The 23,526-nt window shown below is 43.2% G+C and overlaps 1 protein-coding gene across 2 annotated transcripts in view; it reads right to left on the reverse strand.

The window, feature by feature from the left end:
* Positions 1 to 12,587: 12,587 nt before the first annotated feature.
* Positions 12,588 to 23,526, reverse strand: part of LOC146431531 (contactin-6-like) — a 122,622-nt gene continuing 111,683 nt past the window's right edge. For both annotated transcript variants that reach the window (XM_085072262.1, XM_085072263.1), the window contains exons 17-23: positions 22,734 to 22,804; positions 20,338 to 20,572; positions 19,711 to 19,826; positions 18,275 to 18,461; positions 14,732 to 14,844; positions 13,844 to 14,012; positions 12,588 to 13,136 (exon numbers count right to left, since the gene is read on the reverse strand). In XM_085072262.1, the coding sequence (XP_084928388.1) occupies positions 13,036 to 13,136; positions 13,844 to 14,012; positions 14,732 to 14,844; positions 18,275 to 18,461; positions 19,711 to 19,826; positions 20,338 to 20,572; positions 22,734 to 22,804 (992 nt within the window). In that variant the 3' untranslated portion in view covers positions 12,588 to 13,035. The remainder of the gene's footprint in view (positions 13,137 to 13,843; positions 14,013 to 14,731; positions 14,845 to 18,274; positions 18,462 to 19,710; positions 19,827 to 20,337; positions 20,573 to 22,733; positions 22,805 to 23,526) is intronic.

A 23,526-nucleotide genomic window follows, 5' to 3' on the forward strand; every position in this document is an offset into this window, starting at 1 on the left:
CCTTTTCTTCTTCCAATGACCTATTTTGGATGCTCCTCTGGCAGCAGCCAACCCAGCTGCAAGAAAAGCACTGAAGGTTTCTCACTGCTGCTGAATTGCTGATTTCTGTGCTGAAGAGACCTCTGCATTCTCAGCTGCTGGTGTTATGTACATTTAAATTTAAATATGCATTGCTTCTAATGGGAAAATCACCCTTCAGTCTTTTAATAACTTGTTTTGCCCAGGTCTGATTGAGTCTCTTTACCCACAGTTGCCAGTTCCAACTCAAAAAACACCAACTCTACTATAACTTATTGACTACAGGGTAAAAAAAACCCCCAGCACCAGGCTACATCATCCAAAATTGCCCCAGCAGGATCCTTCACCTATTTTCAGAAACATTTAGTTTTATTTTTTCCTCTCCATCTGACCCTTGCAGCTCAGCATTGGTAATTAGCCTCCTGCCTCTCCCGTAGCTACTAAAAACCAGGGAAAAAAAGAAATGTTTCCATTTGAAACCATTATTGCAAAGGCAGCGCCGTGGAACACTGGAGACTCACTCGTGATGGAAGGGAGATTTCCCTAAAATGACACTCAGGCATTTGGGGTTTTGCCTTCAGAATTAAGAACAGTATATTTTCTTTCCTTTTTTTTAAATTTTTTTAATGAAAACTTGAGGCAGTGCCATTTCTGTGTCTCGGAGTCTGAGCTCAGCTGTTAAAATCTCAGCTTGAGACGTTTTCATGCTAAAATCCCTAATAGAAACCCCTCCAATTTGAAATAATAAAAATTGCTATTAATGTAAGCAATAAGAAAGTCTTTGGGAACATCATCTCTTCTCCAATTGTACCCAAAGGAAATGATGTTTATATGGAAGAATGGTCAAGCAATGATTTTCTTTTTTTATCTTGTTCTTGTAGGAGATGTGGAAAACAATTTTCCATCACATGTGGTCCTAACAGTGCATGGTGCATTTTGTAGCAGCTCCCTCCCCAAAATATTCTTCCAAATATTCCAACTGCATTCCTCACATCAAACTCAAAGTTTAAGGAGCCAGGAAAAGGTTGGATCAGCTGCTCAGAGCTTTCTGCAGACAGATCCAATTAAACTGATCTTTCATTTTATCATTAAATATCCAAATCAAACCAGAATTTACCAAAACCTGACGGGAAATATTTCACCTTGTTAGCGCTGAATCTGCCTCTTGTCCAATCTGTGGATTTAAATTTAAATCCTATTTTATTCTTTCTGTATGGGACATATTAGAACAGATGTTATTGTCTGAGATCCTAATCCCACCATGACACTGTGGCCAACTCCTCCAATTTCCTTATGAAATTTGATGGTTTTCTTTAAGCTTCAGCTGCTTGTAGCAACCACTTGTTTAAGGAGCTCAGCCTTTCGTTCATTCCAAGGGAATTTCTGACAGGCAGGATTGAGGGCTTGGGATCACACTGAAGGCTTAAAAAGCCCCACATGTCTGAACATCAAAATGATTGCCTGTTTTGGGTTGTAATTGTGATTTTTTTAATGCTTTCACCCAGAAATAACAGGGTGTGCTCAGTGACAGTGCAGTGCTCGCTGGATGGGGCTGAGGAGGAGCAGCACAGCCCTGAGAGCTGAGCTGGGGTGGTAATTCCTGGAGGAGAATGAAACAACAACCAGAAAATCATGATGGAGCAGCTCTGCAATGAGGAGAGGCTGGGAGAACTGGGATTGTTCAGCCTGGAGAGGAGAAACTTTGGGGTGACCGAATTGTGACCTTCCAGTGCCTGAAGGAGCTGCAGGAAACATGGAGAGAGATTGTTTACAAGGGCTGGAGGGACAGGACAAGGGGAATGGCTTCAAACTGGTAGAAGGCAGAGATAGATGGGATATTGGGAAGGAATTGTTCCCTGGGAGGGTGGGGAGGCCCTGGGATGGAATTCCCAGAGAAGCTGTGCTGCCCCTGGATCCCTGGCAGTGTCCAAGGCCAGGCTGGACAGAGCTTGGAGCAGCCTGGGACAGTGGAAGGTGTCCCTGCCATGGCAGGGGTGGCACTGGATGGGCTTTGAGATGCTTTCCAACCCAAACAATTCTGGGATTCCATAATTTCAGTGTCCACTGGCTTACCTTGCAAACTCTTGCTCCTCCATTCCCCCATCTCTCTCTTCTACAGAAGATTCCAGAGACAAATCAAAGAATTTACAACTCTCAGAGACAAATCCAGCCCTAACATTGTCTCTGTGTGTTTTACTGAGTTCCCTTTTTCCTATAAAGGTTTTATTTACTCCACTCCTGACTCGATGCCACTTTGCTTCAGAAATTCTCCTCAACTTCGGCTTCTCTTGCAGCACAAAGGCAGCGGGAGAGCCCTTAAAGGCATCATCAAAATCTTTATTTTCATGCCTTCCAAAGCCCCTGGAAATACAGATACTACACATCACTGTAAATAGCATTTCTCTTCGTGCAATGATCTCGTTCTAATCTTCCAGTGGTGTGAATATGCTTAGAGAGACGGATGCTAAATAAATTAAAATGAGCTAAGAGAAGATGCTTCATAACCCGGGAAATATTGCAAGCATTATTTAAAGTAGTTAATATTTTTACTGCCTTGTGAATGCTAATCTCTGAGAAATCTCAGGTACCAAATATAGTTTTAATTCTCAATTTTAGTTCTCACAAACTGGAACTGTAAATTAATTTCAACACCATAAAAAGTAATAGAGACGTTTATTTTCTTAAGCAATCTGGCTCATTCAGCTGCAGACTGGATCTGAATTAATGGTCCTGGCATGCTGAATACAAAATTAGTGATAATGTGAAATGCACATAATGATAATATCTGCTGCAAGAGTTATAACGCTGGGGTCCACATTTTTTCTCATTAATCTACTCCATTACTATTAAAAAAATGATACTGAGCATCCTCTCTGGCACTTGAGTGCTTTTATGGGGGCTTCTTTATAAAAAAATGGCTCTTTTTTCAGGATCAGCATAGCCCAAGGGGGGTTTGATATTTTGGGGATGTTTTCAGTGCAGAATGGAGGTGTCTGTTGTATTTCCATAATCTGGTGTCAGGATAAGAGAAAACTTTGGAGAAGTCGCTGGATGTGACTCCAAACTTCAGCCTGGATAGAGAAAAGGAGTTGCTCAACTCTATTAATCATTAGAATTGGAAAGAAGGGGATCCCCAGCAAAGCTCCCCTGCAGCTCAGAGACAGCACCTGCTGTCCCAGTCCCAGCCAAAAATTCCTTGGATTGTGGGCTGAGGGTTTGTATGGATGTGCAGGAATGTTTGCAGAAGTGCCAGGATGAGAGGTGAATAGCAGCCCAGAGGAGTGCATGAGGGGCCTGAAAACAGGATCAGGGAAGGGAGGGAAGAGAATAATCAGAGGCTGTGGGAGGTACTTGCGGAGCTGTGAGAAAATGGGACCTCAGTGAACCTGCTGTGCACCAGAAACCAGATAGAAACCTTTTTTATTTCCTGTTTTATTTAATTCATTTTGTGTTTTGTATTTCCTGTGAGCAATAGGGCATTTCCAAAGAGATTTAGGGCTTGGTTTGCCTCCCTAACAGAAGCAACTCACAAGACTTTCACTGTCCCTTGACTCAGCTCAGGTTTATTAATGAGTTTTGCTGCAATCAAGGGGTTTGTCTTATTGTGGTTCTGATACCTCTGACAGTGTCCAGGTGGGGCTGGAGGTGCTGGACCTGTGCTGGACCTGGTGGAGGAGGTTGGAGCAAATTCCCAGATCCCCCAGGGTGCCTCTGCCAGGCCCTTGGAGCTCCAGGGTCATTTGGAAGCTCTTCCAGCCAGGCTGGGAATCTCTCAGTGCTTGTGGCATTAAACAAAACTCAAAGCAAATAGCAAAGCGAGAACAAACTTCTGCTGCAGCATTAAAGGTGATGTGAGAGTGTGATGTGAGATGTGAGAGTGTGCAGAGAATCCAAGAATCCCAGAATCTCTGAGGCTGGAAAAGATCTCCAGAATCACAGAGGCCAAGCTGTCCCCAGTCCCCACCTTGTCCCCAGCCCAGAGCACTGAGTGCCACAGCCAGGAATTCCTTGGTCACCTGCAGGGATGGGGACTGCAAACCTCCCTGGGCAGCTCCAATCCCTGAGCACCCTTTCCATGGAGAAATTTCTGCTGATGTCCAACCTGAGCCTCCCCTGGCCCAGCCTGAGCCCATTTCCCCTTGTCCTGTCCCTTGTTCCTAACCCCAGCCTTGCAACAACCTCCTTGCATTTATTTTTGCTGTGGTAGCAACTGATGGCCCAGAAAAAAATCCAGGGACAGTGGTGGGGACAGGGCTGGAGATGGGGACAGCTGGGGGCAGTGGTGGCACTTTCTTCTCCCTAGAACACAGTGGCTTCCAGAGGGTTGTATACCTCAAGGGGTTTTTGTGGCAAAAGTGAAATATTTGGTGCTTGGCAGCGTTTATTTTGTTTTCTTTCCTTTGGACTAACGAGCCTGAGTCAGGAAACCATGCAGGGAAAATCAGTATGCAGAGTGTAAGCATCAATTTAAATCCACAAAGTTGCAGTGGGCTATATAAAGATTTATTAATCAAAACATTTGCAAAATATTGACTGTGCGCGCAACGCTGTGAGGCCTGAGAGATCATCTGCAAAGCAAAGCTTGCATTAATCACTTCTCCTCATCCATTAATCTTTAAAGAATTTAAAAATTATGTGGCAGATATTTGTGGGTATTTTTTCGAGCTAATTTCATTCTCTAATTTCAAGTTATTTCCACTCAACAGTTGTGGCGTAGAGGGTGGAAACAACGGCTCGGGGCAATCAGCCAGATTGTGGCTCCCAAAAAAAGGGATGTTTTTGGGGAGAATTATTCCTGGATCTTCTGACCCTGAGTGGACAAATTCAGTGCCCAAAATCCTGAGGGGCAAAACACAACCCCAGCGGCACACCAAGAGCATTTTGATGCCTCTTTTGGCTTAAATAACTCTGGAAAATATAGATCTGGGGAAATCTGGTTAGAAGGATTTGGCAGCTCCTGTTCTCTGCAAAAATAGAAGTATTGCAAGAGAAAAACAGGAGAAAATGTGTTTTGTTGGAGAAAAACCTTCATGTTTTGATATCCAACCAAAGAAAAGTTCCCATTTTCCTTTCCAAAATGATGTTTTGTTTAAGAAGTCTGTCTTGCACCAGCTAAATGCAAAACATCATTCCAAACTATTAATTAATGAATTAATTAGGAAAATCTGAGGATGTTTTAGTGCCCACAGAACCCAAAGCAACACCATAAAAATCCAGTTTGTCTGTTAAAAGGACAGAGATGTCACTGCCAGTGCCTGCCTGGCTGGTAGAAACCCACGGATGCACAATCAGCATTGAAAGCCTTGCCAGCCACGGGATATCTCAGTGATTAAAACCCAACAGCACCACTTGGGTTGGGCTCTTTCATTTTGTGAAACACCCAGCTAGGCACCAGCCCAGCCCAGAGTGCCTATGAATCAATAAACGCTGGCAGGCTGATTTTACTGAAAGTTGTGAGGTGCCACAGAGCAGCCCTGCCGTGGTTGATGGCTTTAATTTCAAACCAAATAATCAATTTGTAGGGCTGGCGTGATGGTGAGCAACGGCCATGATTTGATTTCAGCTGTGCCTTGGAGTGGCTTTATGAAGATGTTTTATAAACAAGGCTTTAAAGTGCGAGGCTGGTTGTTATTTTATTTCCTCCAACAAGCAATAAGTGAGAGTTGGGATGGATTTACAGCAGGATGTGTTTATGGAGGAAAGCTCAAACACACATCTCCTAATGCAGAGGAATGGTTGGGAGTTCCTGTTAGGAATGCAGTGCCAGAGCTGAATTAGACAGATTATTTTGGGCCCCAGATGGCAATGTCTGTGCTGTACCCTCCCTGCTAGGGCTGGAGCACTCTGTGATTTCCTTGCTCAGGCAGAGAAGGAAAATAAGAATTGTAGTGCTGTTTGCATGACACAGCTCTCTGTTTTCTGCTCCTCATATATATATATATTTGTGAGTTGGTATGTATATATTTTGTGTATATGAAATACCATTTATTTGCCAACTTTTATTTTTAATTTTATACATTTATTCTGAATTTTGTTCTTGCTAAGTGCACTCAGCTCCCCAGTGGTGTTGTGCCCCACGCTTTGCCCCAGGTGCCACTGGGCAGCCCAGAGCTGTGGATTCATTCCTTGGGGACAGAAATTCCTCCTGAGCAGAAAAGTGGAAATATAAATCCAGAACCCCAAACCATTCCCTGCCTTAAATCCATTGCTTAATGCAATAAACTTCACCTTTTCCCAAGAATACAACACCAGAGCAAAGTTTTCTCTTGTAACAGATAATTGCAATGCTTGGATACTGGGAAAGAGGAGAGTGCATTTGAAATAGGAACAAGGGTTGATTTTATGAGTCAGACCTGAAGAGAAATTTTAAAAGCCTTGTGAAACTCAATGGCCTGGAAGAACTTCTCTGTTAGAGAGTATTTCTGAACTGCTACAGTGTGTGTTTTCATAGATGTTCTCTGTAGAAGCTCTTTATCCATCAATACTAATTTTATTGTATTTACCCCACTAAATGCAAATATACACATATGGAAATATATAAAAATATATAAATATAGCAATACTAACTTGTAAAATGCATGCAGAACAGATGATAAGGAATAAGAATAGAAATATTTCACCCTCTAGACAGGGAGCTGAGACAGTTTGCAGGGTTGTGGGGAGGATGCAGCTCTGCACTTGTTGGAAAGTGGAATTTCCTTGTCTTGGCAGAGCAGTTCCACCAGGAGAGCAGCTCAGAGCTGCTGTGATTAACAGTCAAATGTCTGAGGAGCACAGGGCTCTTCCCTCAAACTGGGAAAACCTTAGAAACAGCCAGGACCAGTGGCTGTTAAATTCACTTTATGGCACTGCAGAGCCACGAGGTGCTGCAAAAAGCTTTAGCTGCAGACAGCACCTAAAACAGCAGGAAAAGCAACATTCCATCCTTTGGGGGGACAATCTGAGCCCTTGCAGGGATCCCATCTGAACCTCCCAACATCTGGGGAGGGACACAGGACATCAGCTTTGGGAGCAGCAGCAAGCTCTGGAAAACACGTTCAGAAATTGGAGTGAGATGGAGGAACAGCAGCTCAATCCTCCTTCTCCAAACCCAAACTCTTGCCTGCCTTTTCACCACCCCAGCCTTGCAGCTCCTTACCTGGCTGAGGCTGGGGCTGGGCTTAGCCCAGGCAGGGTAATTCCACAGGGGTTAAACCTTGGAACTTCTTTCCTCTTCTCTGCAGCAGCATTTGTCTCCTACTTTTCTCAGCTGGAAGCAGGAATACAAAAAAAAAGTACTTCTAGCTCAGCCAGTGGATGATTTTTATCAGCTCATTTTAGTCAATAAAGAAAGAAGTCAATCACTCCTGGAAAATAGCACTTTCCAGTGCTGTATAAACCTGGCCAGTACAATTGCAGAATAAATCAATAACTGCATTAATCAATACGATGTAAACTGCTGATCTCTGTGGATAAATTGTACTGGTGTAAGAAGGCTTTCAAATAAATTCTAAACCCACTCAAACTGCACAGGCTTTAAATCTGCTGAGGGCACTGGGACCCGGGGAAGATTTGTGCTGTTTCTCTTTAAAATCTCTGGGATAGCAGGGCTGCAGAATAATGTAATTAAATCATGGCAACAGTGCTCACACACTCACAAATTCTGCTGCAGTGAGAGCCCCAGGAAAGATCCCTTCACTCAAATTTGCCAGGAAAAGGGGATTTCAGGGTGAATAGGGTGGGGAGAAGTGCATAACTCATCCCTGGCAGTGTCCAAGGCCAGGTTGGACAGGGCTTGGAGCAACCTGGGACAGTGGAAGGTGTCCCTGCCATGGCAAGGGTGGCACTGGATGGGATTTAAGGTCCTTCCAGCCCAACCCATTCCATGATTTCCATGATTTTCCATGATTCCTATTTCTAGGATGCTAAGGACAGGAAGGGTGCACAGAGAACCGAAGGCTCTTCAGCCACCTGCTTGTTTTACAGCCCCAAGAGCCATAGGAGGTTTAGCTTCTCCAGACACATCCATTTTTTATAAAACCCAACATTCAAGCATCTCAATTTGGACTTTACATCTTGCCATAATAGTGAGATAATCTCTTCCCAATGCAAGACTACTGGCTGAGCTTATGGATGGTTTAGAAGGGAAAAATTGGATTAAGCCTGAGGAGTCATGGCAGCACAGGGGTTGGAGCAGAGGGATGGGGCTGGGAATGTGACTGGAAAACCAGGAAAGGAGACAAACAGGGGCATCAATGAGGAAAATTTGTGTTGGACATTTCACTGGAGGTATTCTGGAAAAAGCAACAGTTAGGAGGTGACGACTCAAGGGCAACAATTCCATGTATGTTATTGAACATTCCTTACAAAAAACTTCTGCTCTTCTGGTACCCTTTAGCATTTCAGAACTATTCCAGCTCATTCCATAAAGATGACAAACATTTGAAGCTGGTTTTCACCGCTGAAATATATTGCTGTCTATAAAATAGGTTAAGTAAAGAAACAAAGCACAGCACTATGATTAATATGACACTTTAATTGCTACGTCAGACATATTTTCAAGTATTAAGTGCTAAGAACTGATACAAAGAAGTTCCTAATAAAAAAGCCTGAATGATTGGAGCTATTTAGAGGCCCTCACTGTACCGTGCTGTCAAAATGTCCAACTGACCTTTTCCTCATGGTAAATTTTTTCCAAGGAAGATTTTATACAGGCTATTTTAATAATGCTGATTTCCCACCCTCTCCCTCAGTTTTTGGATTAGATAATGGTCAGAGCAGGAGAAATGTCAAATCCTTACCTAGGCTCTGAATTTGGCCAGGGGCGTTCTGTGTGAAGCCTGCGGAACCTTATTTTAATTTTTAGGCAGATATTTCTGAATGCATCGTTTGCCATTATTTTATATTTTCAGTTCGGAGCAATCCTGGGAGTGTTATCACTTCCACAAATTCAGTCAGGAGCCGAGGGAGAATATGGAAAATAGCTCAGCTCAGTGGAGGGAGGCTGGGCTGATAACCCATGGATAGCAGGGAGATCCTGCTCCAGCAGTATCTTGGAGAGCTCCTCATCCTCGTGGGAAAACTCAGCAATCCTGCTGCTTCCACCACACCTCAACCCACTCCATCCCTGCCAGCACATCCCTGGAAGTGTCCCAGGCCAGGCTGGACAGGGCTTGGAGCAACCTGGGACAGTGGAAGGTGTCCCTGCCATGGCAGGGGTGGCACTGGGTGGGATTTAAGGTCCTTCCAACCCAACCCATTCCATGATTTTCCATGATTTTCCACGATTTTCCATGATTTTCCATGATTTTCCATGATTTTCCATGATTTTCCATGATTTTCCATGATTCCCATTTCTAGGATGGGATTTAAGGTCCCTTCCAACCCATTCCAGGATTCTGAGCTCCCATGACATCGTGGCTGCACCTAGAGAGGCACTGAGAACCTCATATTCGGCAGCACTGAGATGCAGCAACTCTTTGGCACTTCCAGGGCAATTTGGAAAATTGCTGGATAATTTTACTGGGAAAAAAAAAAAACCCTGGAAATATCAGTGCTGGAGGGGAACAAACACATTGGTTTATTCAAGATCTGGCATCTTTTGAGCAGGGAAAGCAAAGAGTTGGGGATGTGCAGACAAAAATCCATGGAGGGAGGAACAGAGGGAGCCAGGATCCCCCAACACCACCCCAGCGAGCCCCAAACCCCCTGAGCAGATGAATTCCCTCCTCCACACAAATCTGCAAATCACTGGGGGGGGAAATCTCCGTGACTGAGGCACGGGCAGATATTAATAAAATCCATTTACAACACATTTGTTCACGAGGGTGATTTAGAGCTCGGCGTCACCAGGGCTGAATTCCAACAACCCACGGAAAACAGGGAGTTTCTGCACTCCGGGATAATGTTGATTTAGGGGCTGGTAAAGTAACACACATGGGCTATTTTATTTCCCTTCCTTGGCGTTCGTATTCAAAAATTGCCCCATAAAGAAGGGAGAAGATGTTAAATAAAGTTTAAATGCTCGTAAATCACAAAGAAGCATTGTGCTCGGAGTGAATGGAAACATTTGGAGAGGCTTAAAATTGCTTTTTTCATGGAGAAATATTTTGTTGATGTGTTAAACTCAAAATGAAAATCCCCGACTGTGAGTCTCTTTCATTTTTCGATACTTTGCTTAGGTTATCAGAAGAAAATAGCTATTATTTTTCCAGCTATCTGAAAACTTTTGTTGGTCTGTGATTTTCTCTAAAATCTGCTAAGTCTGGGCCCAAAATTTTCTTTACTGGGTACCTTTAAATGGGGTTTTTAATTCAGGGTCTTGGCTGTTAAAAATCAGGAACACTGCAGAGTTTTTCTGTTGTTTTCATTTCAACTTCTGGTTGTAGGGGATTTATGCTGTTCGTATTTCCAAAGTTTTCCCTGCAACTCTGAGTGACAAAACTCCTTTTTGACCCTCTCTCTTTTCTTTTTAATGAAAGCTGCCAGCCATGTGAACTCTTTCCATTTCAGCATCAGCTGCTTTAATAACATTTCCACATAAAAAGAGGTGGACTTTCACTGCTTTGGGCAGCTCAGACTCAATTTGTCCTGGTGAAACACCAAAAAAAAATAAAAATAAAGAGGACTGGGGAGCTGAAGAGGAGAAAATAAACCTGCATGAGTTCTGCAGTGATTTAGGGAGAGTGGGAGGAGCTGTGTTTTAAGTTTTGCTCCTTAAGTCTACTCAGTTCAGCTCCTGAGGCAGAATATTCACCCTGGAAGTTTCAACTCCAAGGGAATCAGCAAGGGAAGAGATCCACTGATATTCCTGAGGTTCCTCAGTTGTCCCTTTTTTAACAAGGGCTGCTCCCTTGGGAGTGACAAGATGGAGAAATGAGGAAGTCAAAGAGGCTGATTTGGATCTCCTGAAGTGAGAAAAGAACATCAGTGCTGCACAAAAATGAGAAGAAATCTGAAGAAGTGATTCATTTGTTTGCTTCCACCGCAAAGAGAAATGTTTTTACTTCGTTAAGGTATTATCGGGGTTTTTATTAGCACATTCTCTTCATTCTAAACCATTCTCCTCCTTTGAAAGCTGTGTTAAACCTCTTCCTAATAACTCCCGTGATTAGGAACTTTGTAGAAATCCCAGAGGACAGACTTCTAAAAGTGGCATTTTATTTCCAGAGCCTCCCTGTAATTAAGCATCTCTCAGACCTTCTATTGAGCTGTAACTGCTCTGCAGAAAATCACTTTTCACTTGAATAAAAAGATGTTTCGGGTAAACTTAGCAAAGAGTTGCATTTATGTTATGAAGTAAAAGAAATTTAGATTCAGTTTAATGAAGGAAAATAAAATGTGTTCACTGTTTAATGGATGCAGAAGGTCTGGGAGGGAGCAGAGGTCCTGCTGGACACCTGCTGGGAAGGGATGATGTAAAAAACTCTTTCAAAACTCTGCCAAATAGGAGTGACCTCTATAAAATATTTTATTGAATGCACTGTGGGGGTTATTGGACATCACCAGCTGTAAGGGATTTTTAGTGTCCCTTCCAAGCCAAACCATTCCATGATCCTGTGAAGTGATTGTTGCTTGGCCACCATTCTCTGCCATGTGATTCTGCCATGATTTTATCATTTTTGAGTTTATTTTATGCCAGCCCAGCCCATGAGCTGTGTGAGTAATCAGAGGAAGGTTTGGCTTGGAAGGGACCTTGAGGAGAAACCAAAGCTTTGGGGCTTCCTCTGTGAATTCCCATTACTCCCATTCCCATTCCCATTCCCATTCCCATTCCCATGGATAACAAACACATTTAATGTGTTCCCTGAAAGATTTTCACACACAGCTGAGCTGCTTTTATTCATGTGCTGACACATCCCCATCCCAACAGGTTTCTTTTAAAAAATATTGGGGCTATTTGGTTCACTTGTAGCTCTAAATAGTTACAGAAATGACACAACCTGGATCTGACAGTGGGGAAAAGAAAATAAACTTCAGAGCAAAGCGAGAAGGAAGAAAAGGTTTCCCAGCAATGACATCAGGCAAAAAATACCTTTTATCAGCTCTAGTTCAAGTTGGCAGCAGCGTGGCTTCAAGTGTTGAGCTGCATCTGCCGACTTGAAAGCCAAACTCTGGTGTTTAATTTGTCATTTTGGGGACTCGGGAGACTGAAGGGCTTAATTAGCTGCTTTTATTTGTATTTCAAGTTGATGAAAATCAATGTTCTTCTCACTTACCTTCATGAATCTACTCTTCCAAGCTAAACCAAAGAGCAAAATCAGGAGAGACCAACTCAACCTGTTTAATGACAGATTTATTTCAGTCTCTCTTCAAAAAATATTCAGCATCTCTGGAAGTTTTGTTGATCAGAACAGTCTTTGCATGGAAAAGTCCTTTAAAATGAATTTGAGGATATGTAAAATACCTGATGGTATAAAAGCTTCATTTAGCTCTGGTTCAAGGCCTGCTGATATTTTCTATGGAATTCAATGGGTTTGGGGTTGGTCCACAGGATTCCTTTTATTTAAATTCCCCTTTTCTGCAGAAAATAGCACAGTGCACTTCAAATAATGCATTTTCTGACACCTCCTCCAATACAGACGAGTGCAAAAAGTAAACAAATAGCTTTTATTTAATTGAAAGTGAGGATTTTTTTTTTACCAGGTTACATTGAAGAACATGAGTTAAATAATATCCACATCACAACAGCCTGAAATCTCTCCTTCCCCCCGTGGCACCAGCCTAGCCCAGGCTGACATTCCATTAAACTGCAGTTCCAAGAACAACTGCTTGGAAAAAAATCTGAGACCACCCACTTTACAATCCCAAATTAGGCTTGGCACCACTCCAGCTAATTAATGCATGTTTTATCCATTCATTTCCAAGCCCTATTTTGAAAAATTCATGGAATATTGATACCTAATGTTTTCTTGATGATAGAGCACTTCCACCTCCCTCCCCCTTCCCCAGTGCTGCTCTTTGTCAGGGATGTTGGTTATGGTGAGGAATTAAGATAAAATCTACGTTTTTGATTTTAAAAGTCCATTGGTTGAACCATCAAGGAAAAGGGTTTAGAAGAACAGAACTCAACAGCAGGATCCCAGATGCCAATGCGTGGTTTATCCTTTGGGATAATTTTATTTCTCCAGAGTTTAAACCTGTAAATGTATATGCAAAGAGAGGTAAATCTGTGACAAAAATCAGTTTTTCTTTGCATTTTAGTGCAACAGCAATCTCTGTTCTACTTTCAAGATGCAACATTATCCAAAAATGTTGTTTATGGAGTTGTAGCAGCCATTCCATGGAGTAGAGTTTTGGATCAGCTTCCCACCCTTCCTGTGAGTATTCCCTTTAAGGGAGTTTTGACTATTTTTTTGCATATAATATATATATATTATATGCAAAAATAATAATATATATTATCATATATATATATATATGAGAATATATTTTTTATATAAAAATGCTCTCTGTTCCATGAATAACAAAGTATTTATGGGGTGCCACCCCACCCCACCCCACCATGGGACAAGGCTGAGCTTCTCTGTCCCAGCAGAGGCTCCAGAGCAGATTTAGAGCCACATTTTGTGTGAGAACTTTGACTTTCACAAGGAAACTTATTCCTGTGTCCTTCCCTGAGCTCTGCAGGCCAGGCCAGTGCAGACCTGCACTAAAAAAAGGTGTGGAGCTACATATTTTCTCTCCTAATGAATATGAGATTATCAGGGACTAATTCATGGGACCACAAATCACCAGGAGGGAGAACACCTATGGCAAGGGAAAGGCTGGGAATCTGCTGTGCTTGGAGGCACAGATTTCTTATTATGCAACAGCATTCAGAGGGGGGGAAAAATCTCTCACTTACTTGATATTTTTGGAATCCTAATTTCCTCACTGCTGCTGCCGTCGCCACCATCGCTGACGGTTCGTATCTCGATGAGATAATCTTCTTCAAACGGGACCAGAAGTTCAGCTGAAGTGTTGTTTGTCTCCAGGATGTGAGCCTTGCTGTGCCTGTTCTGCCTGTACAGGATCTAAGCAGAAAGGGATGGCAAAACAAGAGTTATTTCACCTAGTTTTTAAGTTTTAATGGGTTTTTTTTTGGCGGGGGGTGTGAGGTTCTTCTGTCGTGTCCCAAAGTTTTCAGAGCACTCTCGGCATCCTTCAGGGTGTTAAAAGCCATTTTGAAACAGGGAAATGAATTCTGCAGGGTTTTGGGGTGGGTAACACAGCAGGTGCTTTCCCAGAAAAAGAGGATAATCAGAGAATTTTGCACTGCAACCAAACTTTAAAATCAATTTTTATTCCCTTTAAAAGCAGATTTATGGGGGTGATTTTTAGTCCATCCACACAGACCTTTGTGTGAGTATCTTCTGAGCTCTTTTTATAAAGGTACATTTATGAATTGCCAGAGAGTGAGGATGTTTAAATGTGGTTTATGACTGTCTTTAATGCTTAGAAGACTGTTCTCTACTCATATATATGTGAAACTCCTTCCCTGGAGATGTGGAAGCAAGAAGCTTTAGGTAGGTAAGGTTACAAGGGAAAGGGGACAAGAGAAACCTAGTACTGGGGACAGAAAATCCCTATGTTGGGATAAAGAAATCCTACTCTGATAAACATCAGCCAACCACCCCAATAAATCCAGAAAATCACAATTTTCCAGGTGATGAACACTTGCCTTTCCTCAGTCTCTGTTTGTACCTCTATTATAAACAAAATATTGGACTAATGAGATAAAGAAATCACTTACTTTGTAGCCCAACACCTCTGATTCATTCTCCATTGTTTTGACATGCTCCCAGTTCAGGCAGATTTTGGAATTTGTCAACTTCCAGGCGATGTTCGCCGGGGGTTGACTTGGTGCTTTAAAAAAAAAAATAAAGATGATGATAATAATGAGATACAACAGAATATTAATACTCATGATGTAGTTGAACGAGCTGCTGAGATGGGAGTAGCAAATGCTTGGGTGATTCAAACCTAGAAGAGTAAAAAACCATTTTCCAGCCCATCATTGCTGTGCTATTAGTCAGAATAAAGATCTATTCCTAGCACAGAACCTCTGACTGCGAGACTTCATTTGCCAAATTAGGCACTGCTTGACAGTGTCTGACAGTTCAAGTTATATTTGGGAGATTTTGTGGAAGGAAAATGTTGTTCCTCTCTGTATTTCCATGTCCTAGAGGATGTTTTGCTGTCTGGAGCTCAGAGAAAGCTGAAATTGAGAGCAAACTACAGAAGCCAAGATTTCCATCAGCCAGGACAGGTTACAAAGAGCTGCACATGAAAGTCTCCATGTGATCCACCATGAAACATTGTAGGATTTCATAAATTCCTGGCACAATAGGCTGAGAGCAGCTTTTTCAAAGGCTTTTTATGCCTAAGTGTGAGGACTTTGAAAATTTGCCTACAAGTGGAATCGAGTCGTGTGTGAACATGTGAAGGTGGAACTGAGCCTTTCAAGTGGAGCTGGATTTAGGACAACACTTTCTCTCCTGTTCCATGGCACATCCTCCCGGGCCCTGCTGGGGGGTGGCACAGGAAAGAAGGATTGGAGCAGAACTAAAAAAACAAGAGGAGAAATTTGGAGAAACACATTCCAGCCCTGACTTTAAAATTCTAACTCTGGGATCCTTCTCTTCACCCTATGCTTTGGTGATTAATGGATGCCACTTGGAAGGAACAGTTGATTTGGTGACAATTTCTTTGATTTCCCACAGAGATAAAACAAATTGATGGGCTCTGCTGTTTCATATCCATCTGCCTCATGACTGGGGAGAAGTTTAATCCATCCCACTGGTGGGGAATGAGGTGCTGGTGGAGCTCCCAGGTGGATATCCAGGGATGTCCTTCCATCAGCCACACTGTCAGGGCTGGAGAAGATTGATTTTATTTAGAAGAAATTTATCCACTTTCACACACATCAAACTGCAAATTTATTTAAATATTGCTTGAAAGCTCTTTGTTGCTTTCAGGAAATATTTTTTATGAGGAATTGGATAACAAAATAGTCACAAGAGGCAAAGGATGTCAAATACTTCATTGGCTGTGCACTCTGAAGAGGTTTGAAATCAGTCAAAAATGGGTGAATTACTGCCTCGTCCAAAGCTTTTTGACACAGAAACTTAAAGCCCTCTTAATTCATAGTCTTGGGGCTGAAAAACCTCCACAGAGGATTTGCAGATCAAAATTATCTGCTTTACCTTGATATATGAATATATTGGAGAGGAAGAGGAAGAGGAAGAGGAAGGGGAAGGGAAAGGGAAAGGGAAGGGAAAGGGAAAGGGAAAGGGAAAGGGAAAGGGAAAGGGAAAGGGAAAGGGAAAGGGAAAGGGGAAGAGGATGGGAAGAGGAAGAAGACATGGAGAGGAAGAGTCATTTCATCAACCCATGCCATATAATTAACAAAGCAGGAGAGAGCAGCTCCGCATGACACTGTGTCCATGGTTTGAGGACACCACGTCACTTCCCTCAGTATTTTCAGCTTAAACCAGGATGTCACCTCAGATGCCACCATGCACTGATCTCAGATGAGAGCATTTCAATCAGAATTGCACCTCTTGGGCAGAAGGACCATTGCAGCTTTGCTGAGTCCCTGCAATAAGGGGATGAGCAGGATGCTGCAGGAATCCTGGGTGCTGAGCAGCAAGGCAGAGCTATCACTTTGGAGCTCCATCTCCTGCTCCAGATAAACATTGTTTACATTCTCTTGACATATTATCTCTTCTCATATTGCAAGTGCTTGCGTCTTCCACAGACAGAGCTTGAAAATTTAATCTATATATTTAAATATTAAAAAGGTTATTTTGACTTTAATTTTTAAATGAGCCATTAGCACAATCCTGAATTTGACAGAAGACAAAGTCGATGTAAAACAAAAGCAAATTTATTCCTTCTGTGTTTTGTCATTTGATTGCCATGTCTTTAACTTGTCTTTCATTCAGATGCACATAGGAATAGAGGGAAAAATTTCCAGAGGTGAATCTATTTTCCATTGATAAATGGACTGTGAGAAAAGTCATAGAATGATGGAATGGTTTGGGTTGGAATGGAATTAAATTTCACTTCAATCCATTTCCTGACACGGTCAGGGACACTTCCACCATCCCAGGTGGCTCCAAGCCCTGTCCCACCTGACCTTGGACACTGCCAGGGATGGATCCTCTTTGAGCCCTTCAGAAATATCTTCTCTGGCTTTAGTTCTGATTGTTCCATTTACATTAAATATTGGGTTTGTGGCAATTAAAATCAATTAACTCATTTCACAAGTTGCTCCTATCTTGCACTTGGAGCAATAGCACAGAAAGGCACATAGACAAGAGGAAAATTGGTGAAAGACAGGAGAAATATTCACATTTTATGCTAAAGGACTGATCAATAATTTACTGGGATAATATTGTACAAGGAAAATGAAACAACAGAGGGCTTTACTTTTAGTAGTAAAATTTAAAGAAACCCTACTAAATTGCATTTATATCAATGTATCCCTTTCTCTGCCCTCTGTAGTGCAGAGTTTAGAGGTCTCAAAAACCTCTGTATTTGGTGCATTCAACAGCTTCCTTTAAACCCCCAAACCAACACATCCTCACCCCAAAATCTCTCGTTTCACCCGTGGGACATCCTTTATTTACTGACTCTGCATCTCCCTGAACTCCCCTGGAAGCAAGGGGGCTGCTGTTCCAAGGCAAACAGAAATCCTCCCTCGTGGGCACTGATTTAGGACTGATTTAGAGGAAACTTCTTAATCACAGATTTTGTTGTCTGACTTATGAAGAAATTTAGGATTTTGATTTCTTTGCTATTGAAGCATTTGGCAGTGATGGGTCACAGTGAGCTGCAATGTCCTTGTCCCAGCTGGGAATTTGGGACACTTGTAGCAAACACAATACTCACGGGACTTTTTGGTGGTGACAGTACAGGGGACATGGTGAGCTGGAATGTCCTTCTCCCAGTTGGGAACGTAGGACTCTTGTTGTACCAAATGCAATACTCACAGGATTTTTTGGTGGTGACATTCACAGGGGACATGGTGAGCTGGAATGTCCTTGTCCCAGCTGGGAATGTAGGACTCTTGCACCAAATGCAATACTCATGGGACTCTTTGGTGGTGACATTCATGGGGGTCATGGTGAGCTGGAATGTCCTTGTCCCAGCTGGGAATGTGGGACACTTGCACCAAACACAATACTCATGGGATTTTTTGGTGGTGACAGTACAGGGGACATGGTGAGCTGGAATGTCCTTGTCCCAGCTGGGAATTTGGGACACTTGTTGTACCAAACGCAATACTCACGGGATTTTTTGGTGGTGACGTTGACAGGGGTGCTGGAGGGCCCTGTCCCCGCGGTGTTGTAAGCTCTGACTGTTGCAAAGTACACTGTGTTAGCTCTCAGCCCTGTGATGTTTTTGGCTGTTACATTTCCACTGACTCTGACCTTCCCAGCTGTGCTTTCCTTGGGATCGTCTGTCCAATATAAAACCTGAAAAGTGAGAACAAAGAACAGGCAATTCATTGTTTTCCAGCAATTAGAGGCTTGGCTGGGAAGCAGACGTGCTGACGAGGAAGATTTCCAGGAATGCAGGATTTTTTGTACTCAGATCTAGCAGGATGTAAACCCAGGCATGAATATTTATAGAGAAGCAATAACATTTCAGAGACTGAATCCCAATTAAGGAACTAAATGAAATCCTTAAATTTACAGATGTCCAGAAGGAAACCTTTGATAAGGTGAGAAACGAGAAAAGCTTTGTTGGTTTCATGGTTGAACAAAATGAAAGGAAACTTTAAGGGATACAAAGGAACATTTATCTCAATCATCTAAGAGGTTTTTAATTATTTTGTACCTGGCTCTAGTTTTGATTCAGTGACACCTATTTAGACCTGTTTTTTTTCAGTGAGTAATTGATTTAGGAGGGTTTGTGGACTGTACATGACTCTTGTTACCTTCATTTATACAGTGCAATGATAGGACAGAATTTAAAGTATTTTTGACTTGTTTCCCTCTTATCTACAAATTAAAAAAAAGAAAAAAAGAAAAGAAAAAAGGAAATTGCTTCACTCTGCATGTGAAATACCCAGGAATAATATCTGACATTGCTTAAACATAAAATCACAGAATCATTTAGGTTGGAAAAGATCTTTCAGTCCAACCACCAACTCAGCACTGCCAAGCCCAGCTCTAAACCATGTCCCCAAGTGCCACACCCGTAAGGCTTTTAAATCCCTCCAGGGATGGGTACTCCACCACTGCCCTCTTCAAATGCTGGAGTTAATGGTTGGATTTAATGGTCTTAAAGGTCTTTTCCAACCAAAATGGTTCTGTGATTCTGAGAGGAGGGAAAAGTTAAAAGCCTTTTGATGCACCACAGCAGAAGCTCTGGGTAGCACTGGAGGACATTTCTCCTACCCTGATCTGTAAGCAGTGCCACGTGTGCCTGGCACCAAACCTGAGCCCAAAAACTCTGGGACAGAGCTGCAGTTCTGGGCTGTAAATCCTCCTGATCATCTTGGGTGGGATCTTAGAGTTGGGGGAAGAGCTCCACGGTCTGTTGGCTTGGGAGGAGGAACCAGTAGGACAACAGGACTCTGGAGAGGAAAGGGACACCTACAAGGTGTCAGAGCCCCTCACCCCATAGCCGAGCCCCTCACCTCATAGCCCAGCCCCTCACCCCATAGCCCAGCCCCTCACCTCATAGCCCAGCCCCTCACCCCGTAGCCCAGCCCCTCACCTCGTAGCCCAGCACCCTGCCCGTGTGTCTGTTCCAGGGGATGGGCTGCCAGGACACCTCCACCGCCGCTGCCGACACACTCATCGCTGAGGCTCCTGCCGGGGCCATCTGCGGCTCTGGGACAGGGAAAAACACACCTCGTGGGACATGGGTGGGATCAAGGGAGGAGGAGAGACAATGGAGAGGGAGGAGATGCTGGGGGAGCAGCAGGAAGAGCCCCTGGTGTAACCATGAGCTTTACTCTGCATTTACAGGGGAACATCAGCAAATCCTGCTCTCAAAATCAGTCATTCCCCATCTGCTGGGACAGGTTTGCAGAGCTTGCCCACACTGACTGGTCTGAAAATCCAGACCCTCTGGGAGCTACACCTTTGAGTGTCTCCCAGTTTTCCCAACACACCTAGCCGGTGCAGAAATTAGTTGAAATAGGCCATCTAATGAAAATAATTCTGAAAATCTGTCCCTTGCTCTTTTTCCTTCAGCTTCCCATCTCCTGCCTCATGTCTGTTATAAACACTCAATGAGGAGGTTTGAGCAGGCTCTTTAATACCCCTGTGAGATCCACCTGAACATATCTGGGACCTGTCGGTGCTACACACCCATTACTACACAGAGTAATTTTGTTACCATCCTCTCCCGAGTAGACGATGGAAATGGAGCTCAGGGTTCCTTCTCCTTCGTTGTTGTAGACACCAACTTTCACCTCGAAAGGAGACAGAGGTGTAATACTCTCATTCCTGTAGACATATTTGCTGGATTCCACTGAGGCCACCACTGCTTTGGTCCAGGTTGTTGACCCAAGGGGACGAAACATGATGATGTAGCCAAAACCTTCCCCGTTCTGGAGTTCCTCTGACACCGGCTGTGGTGACAAGGCAGTCAATAAAGGTTTGCATGTACCCACTGCTTTAATTGAATCTTCATTCCCTGACTATATTTTAGCGGTATTGATTTAGTTGGCTGTGCCTCGGAGAAGATAATAATGTTTGCCCCATCCGTCAATGTAATATTGAAATAAAAATCAAAATAATAAATCTATCGAGGCAATCAATTTGGAAACAAAAGATCTGATCGGCTCCATTAAAGTTGTCTCTTTCAGGCATGAAGTTTGCAAAATTAAAAGCGTTTCACTCGGTACAAGTTGTAGCTTGTAGATTTTTTTTCCCCCCAAAGGGGCATAGGAATGCTAATTTTAAATAAATGATTTGAAAGGAACGAAAGAGTTGGGAAGGAACAAATGTATACAAAGAAATGTGTGTCAGTTGTATAATTGCCTGCATGTGAGTACAGCACTGATGTATTTTTTTTTTTTTTTTAGCAAAGAGAAAGCCTCGAGTGCATGAACATATTCTTATTTAAGTTTTCAGAACAGAAATGTTCCTGCAAGTCAACATGGCAAAATTAATGTTTCTACTAATAAAATCTCATGTCAAGATCCATATGAAAGGCTCAGACTGAACAGGCAATTACAGCAACACCGTGTCCAGCATGAAGTTTGGTTTTTCATGGGATAAAAATACCTCCACATGGGCTTCTCAAGGCAAGAGGACATTTATGGAACAAAATCAGGATTAAAGGGAGTAAGGAAGTGTTTCTCAGTAAAAAGTTCATTTATTTCAGATGCTTACATCAAAGGAAGGGGCATGGAAAAGCAGGCATGGAAAAAATGGTGCAAAAAGACAGAAATAGGGTCAGAATCTGATTCCTGGCTCCAACCTCTTTTCCTCCAAACTCAGGAGCACAAACAATGTGAGATGATAGGGGAAAATCTGAAAGCACTTCAGAAAATTTCGGGGCACTTACGTTGTTATTTTCATCATAAATTACTTCTAATTCTAATAACAAAAATAATGATAATAACCCTGCCCTGTCATTTATATAATGTCTTTCCTTCAGCATTTTACAAACATCAATTCCCCAACATTTCCCTTTCCATCTCTTTTCCAGTCCTGAGAGAGTTAAATGGGAAGGATGATGGCTCACTGGGGATTTATAAGAGTTCAAGCTACTTTCTAGAGCATTTAATTTGTTTTTGAGGCTCCTGTGACCTCAGAATTAATCAGGACATTTAGTGAGTTCATCACAGAAAGCCACAGAGTCGTGTTCAGCGTTGTTCACTGGCCATAATTAGGATTTCTTCTGACTGTTTTTCAGGACACGCTGTGGAGTCCAACAGGATAATTTGATTGAGATCTCTCAGGTTGTTTTCGATTTTCATGTTCTTCTGCTCCCAAAGAGGAGAACAGTAGAGGAGAAAATGAAACAAACGAGGGAAAGGTGCAGATGGAGGAAAACTTCATTCATGGAAAGTGGAATTTCACTGTGCTTGCAGCATGGGGAGGGGAAAACATCAGCAGTGTTATTTATTTAGTGGGGATATTTTTTATTTCTTTTGATCTGATTTTTGCCATTTTGACCAAGCAGCTGCCCCATCACTGCGAGGGCTTTGCCAGAGGCTGCCTGTCTTCATCCCAGTGCCTGTGGGAGGCTGGAAAAGGAGGCTCCTTCCCACAGCACTCACTTTGTACTCTCTGCAATGACCTGCACTCACCCTCTGCAACTTGTCTGGTATTAACTGCTCTGAAAATGTGTATTCTTTGCTCTCGCTGGAGTGCTGGAGAATTAAAGGGCTCATCTCCTTTAACGCATAATAGGATATGTCTTGTCAGCACAGTGCTCCAGAATGGAAAACATGTAAACAAAAGTAGGAAAAATGTAAATGCAGAAAATGGCCAAGCAGATTAGTGTGTTAAGCACCTCCTGTACAATGGAGATAAGAGGGTTATACAGACTTCTAAACATCTTTACAACATGCCTCTTAAACTGTTTATTTTTATAAATTGTTCCCTGTAACACAGAAAACTTGCTGTATATCTTGCAGGCTGTTTGCTCTCCACAGCCAGGGTGAAATCCAGGCTCGACCAAAGCCAGTGGCCAAAAACCTGCGGATTTCAGCAGGGCTGTGGTTTCACCCATGGAGTCTTCCCCGTTAAACAGTTGAGGTTAATTGAGCTAAGAATTACCTCCCAGGTGATGACCAGCTCAGAACGACTCCCTCCTCCTCCGCTGATGTTGGTCGGTGCCACCACAGGAACTGGAGAAGGAAAGATGTTGGTGATTCAGTTGGTTCCCCAAGGCTCAGTGCTGGGGCCAGGTTAAGGTCTTGGTGGACCTGTTTAAGGTCTGTGCAGCTGATCTGCACACAGGGATTGAGGGAACCCTCAGCAAGTGCACAGGTGGCACTGAGTTGGGTGGCAGTGTGGGTGTGCTGGAAGGATCTGGGCAGGCTGGATCCATGGGCTGGGCTGGGAGGTTCAACAAGGAGAGCTCAGTGTCCTTCTCTTGAGCCACAACAGCACCATGGAGAGCTCCAGGCTGGGGAAGCGTGGTGGGAAGTGGCCCAGCAGAAAAGGACCTGGGAGTGCTGGTGACAGCAGCTGAGCATCAGCCCAGGTGTGCCCAGGTGGCCATGAAAGCCAAGGGCACCTGGCCTGGATCAGCAATAATGTGACCACAGGACCAGGACAGTGATTGTCCCTCTGCACTGGGCACTGCTGAGGCCACACCAGGGGTCAGTTTCCAGTTCTGGACAAAGAGGTGATCAGCCACAGGTTGGACTCAACAGCCTTGCAGGCCTTTCCAGGTGGGTGATGAGACATTTCCCACCTCACCTGCAGCCATTCCTCCTCTCAGCAGGTGGAACAGGGATTGCATTGCACAGCAGCCCATTCCAAATGAACTGAAATGATGTTTACACGTCTTCAAGTTTCTGAGGCTGAAGCCACAGATGCTTTTGATACATGAGTACCCTGGTTC

This window comes from Lichenostomus cassidix, chromosome 12 (genome assembly GCF_008360975.1).
Source record: "Lichenostomus cassidix isolate B80296 chromosome 12, HeHo_3.0, whole genome shotgun sequence".
Classification (NCBI taxonomy): Eukaryota; Metazoa; Chordata; class Aves; order Passeriformes; family Meliphagidae; genus Lichenostomus; species Lichenostomus cassidix.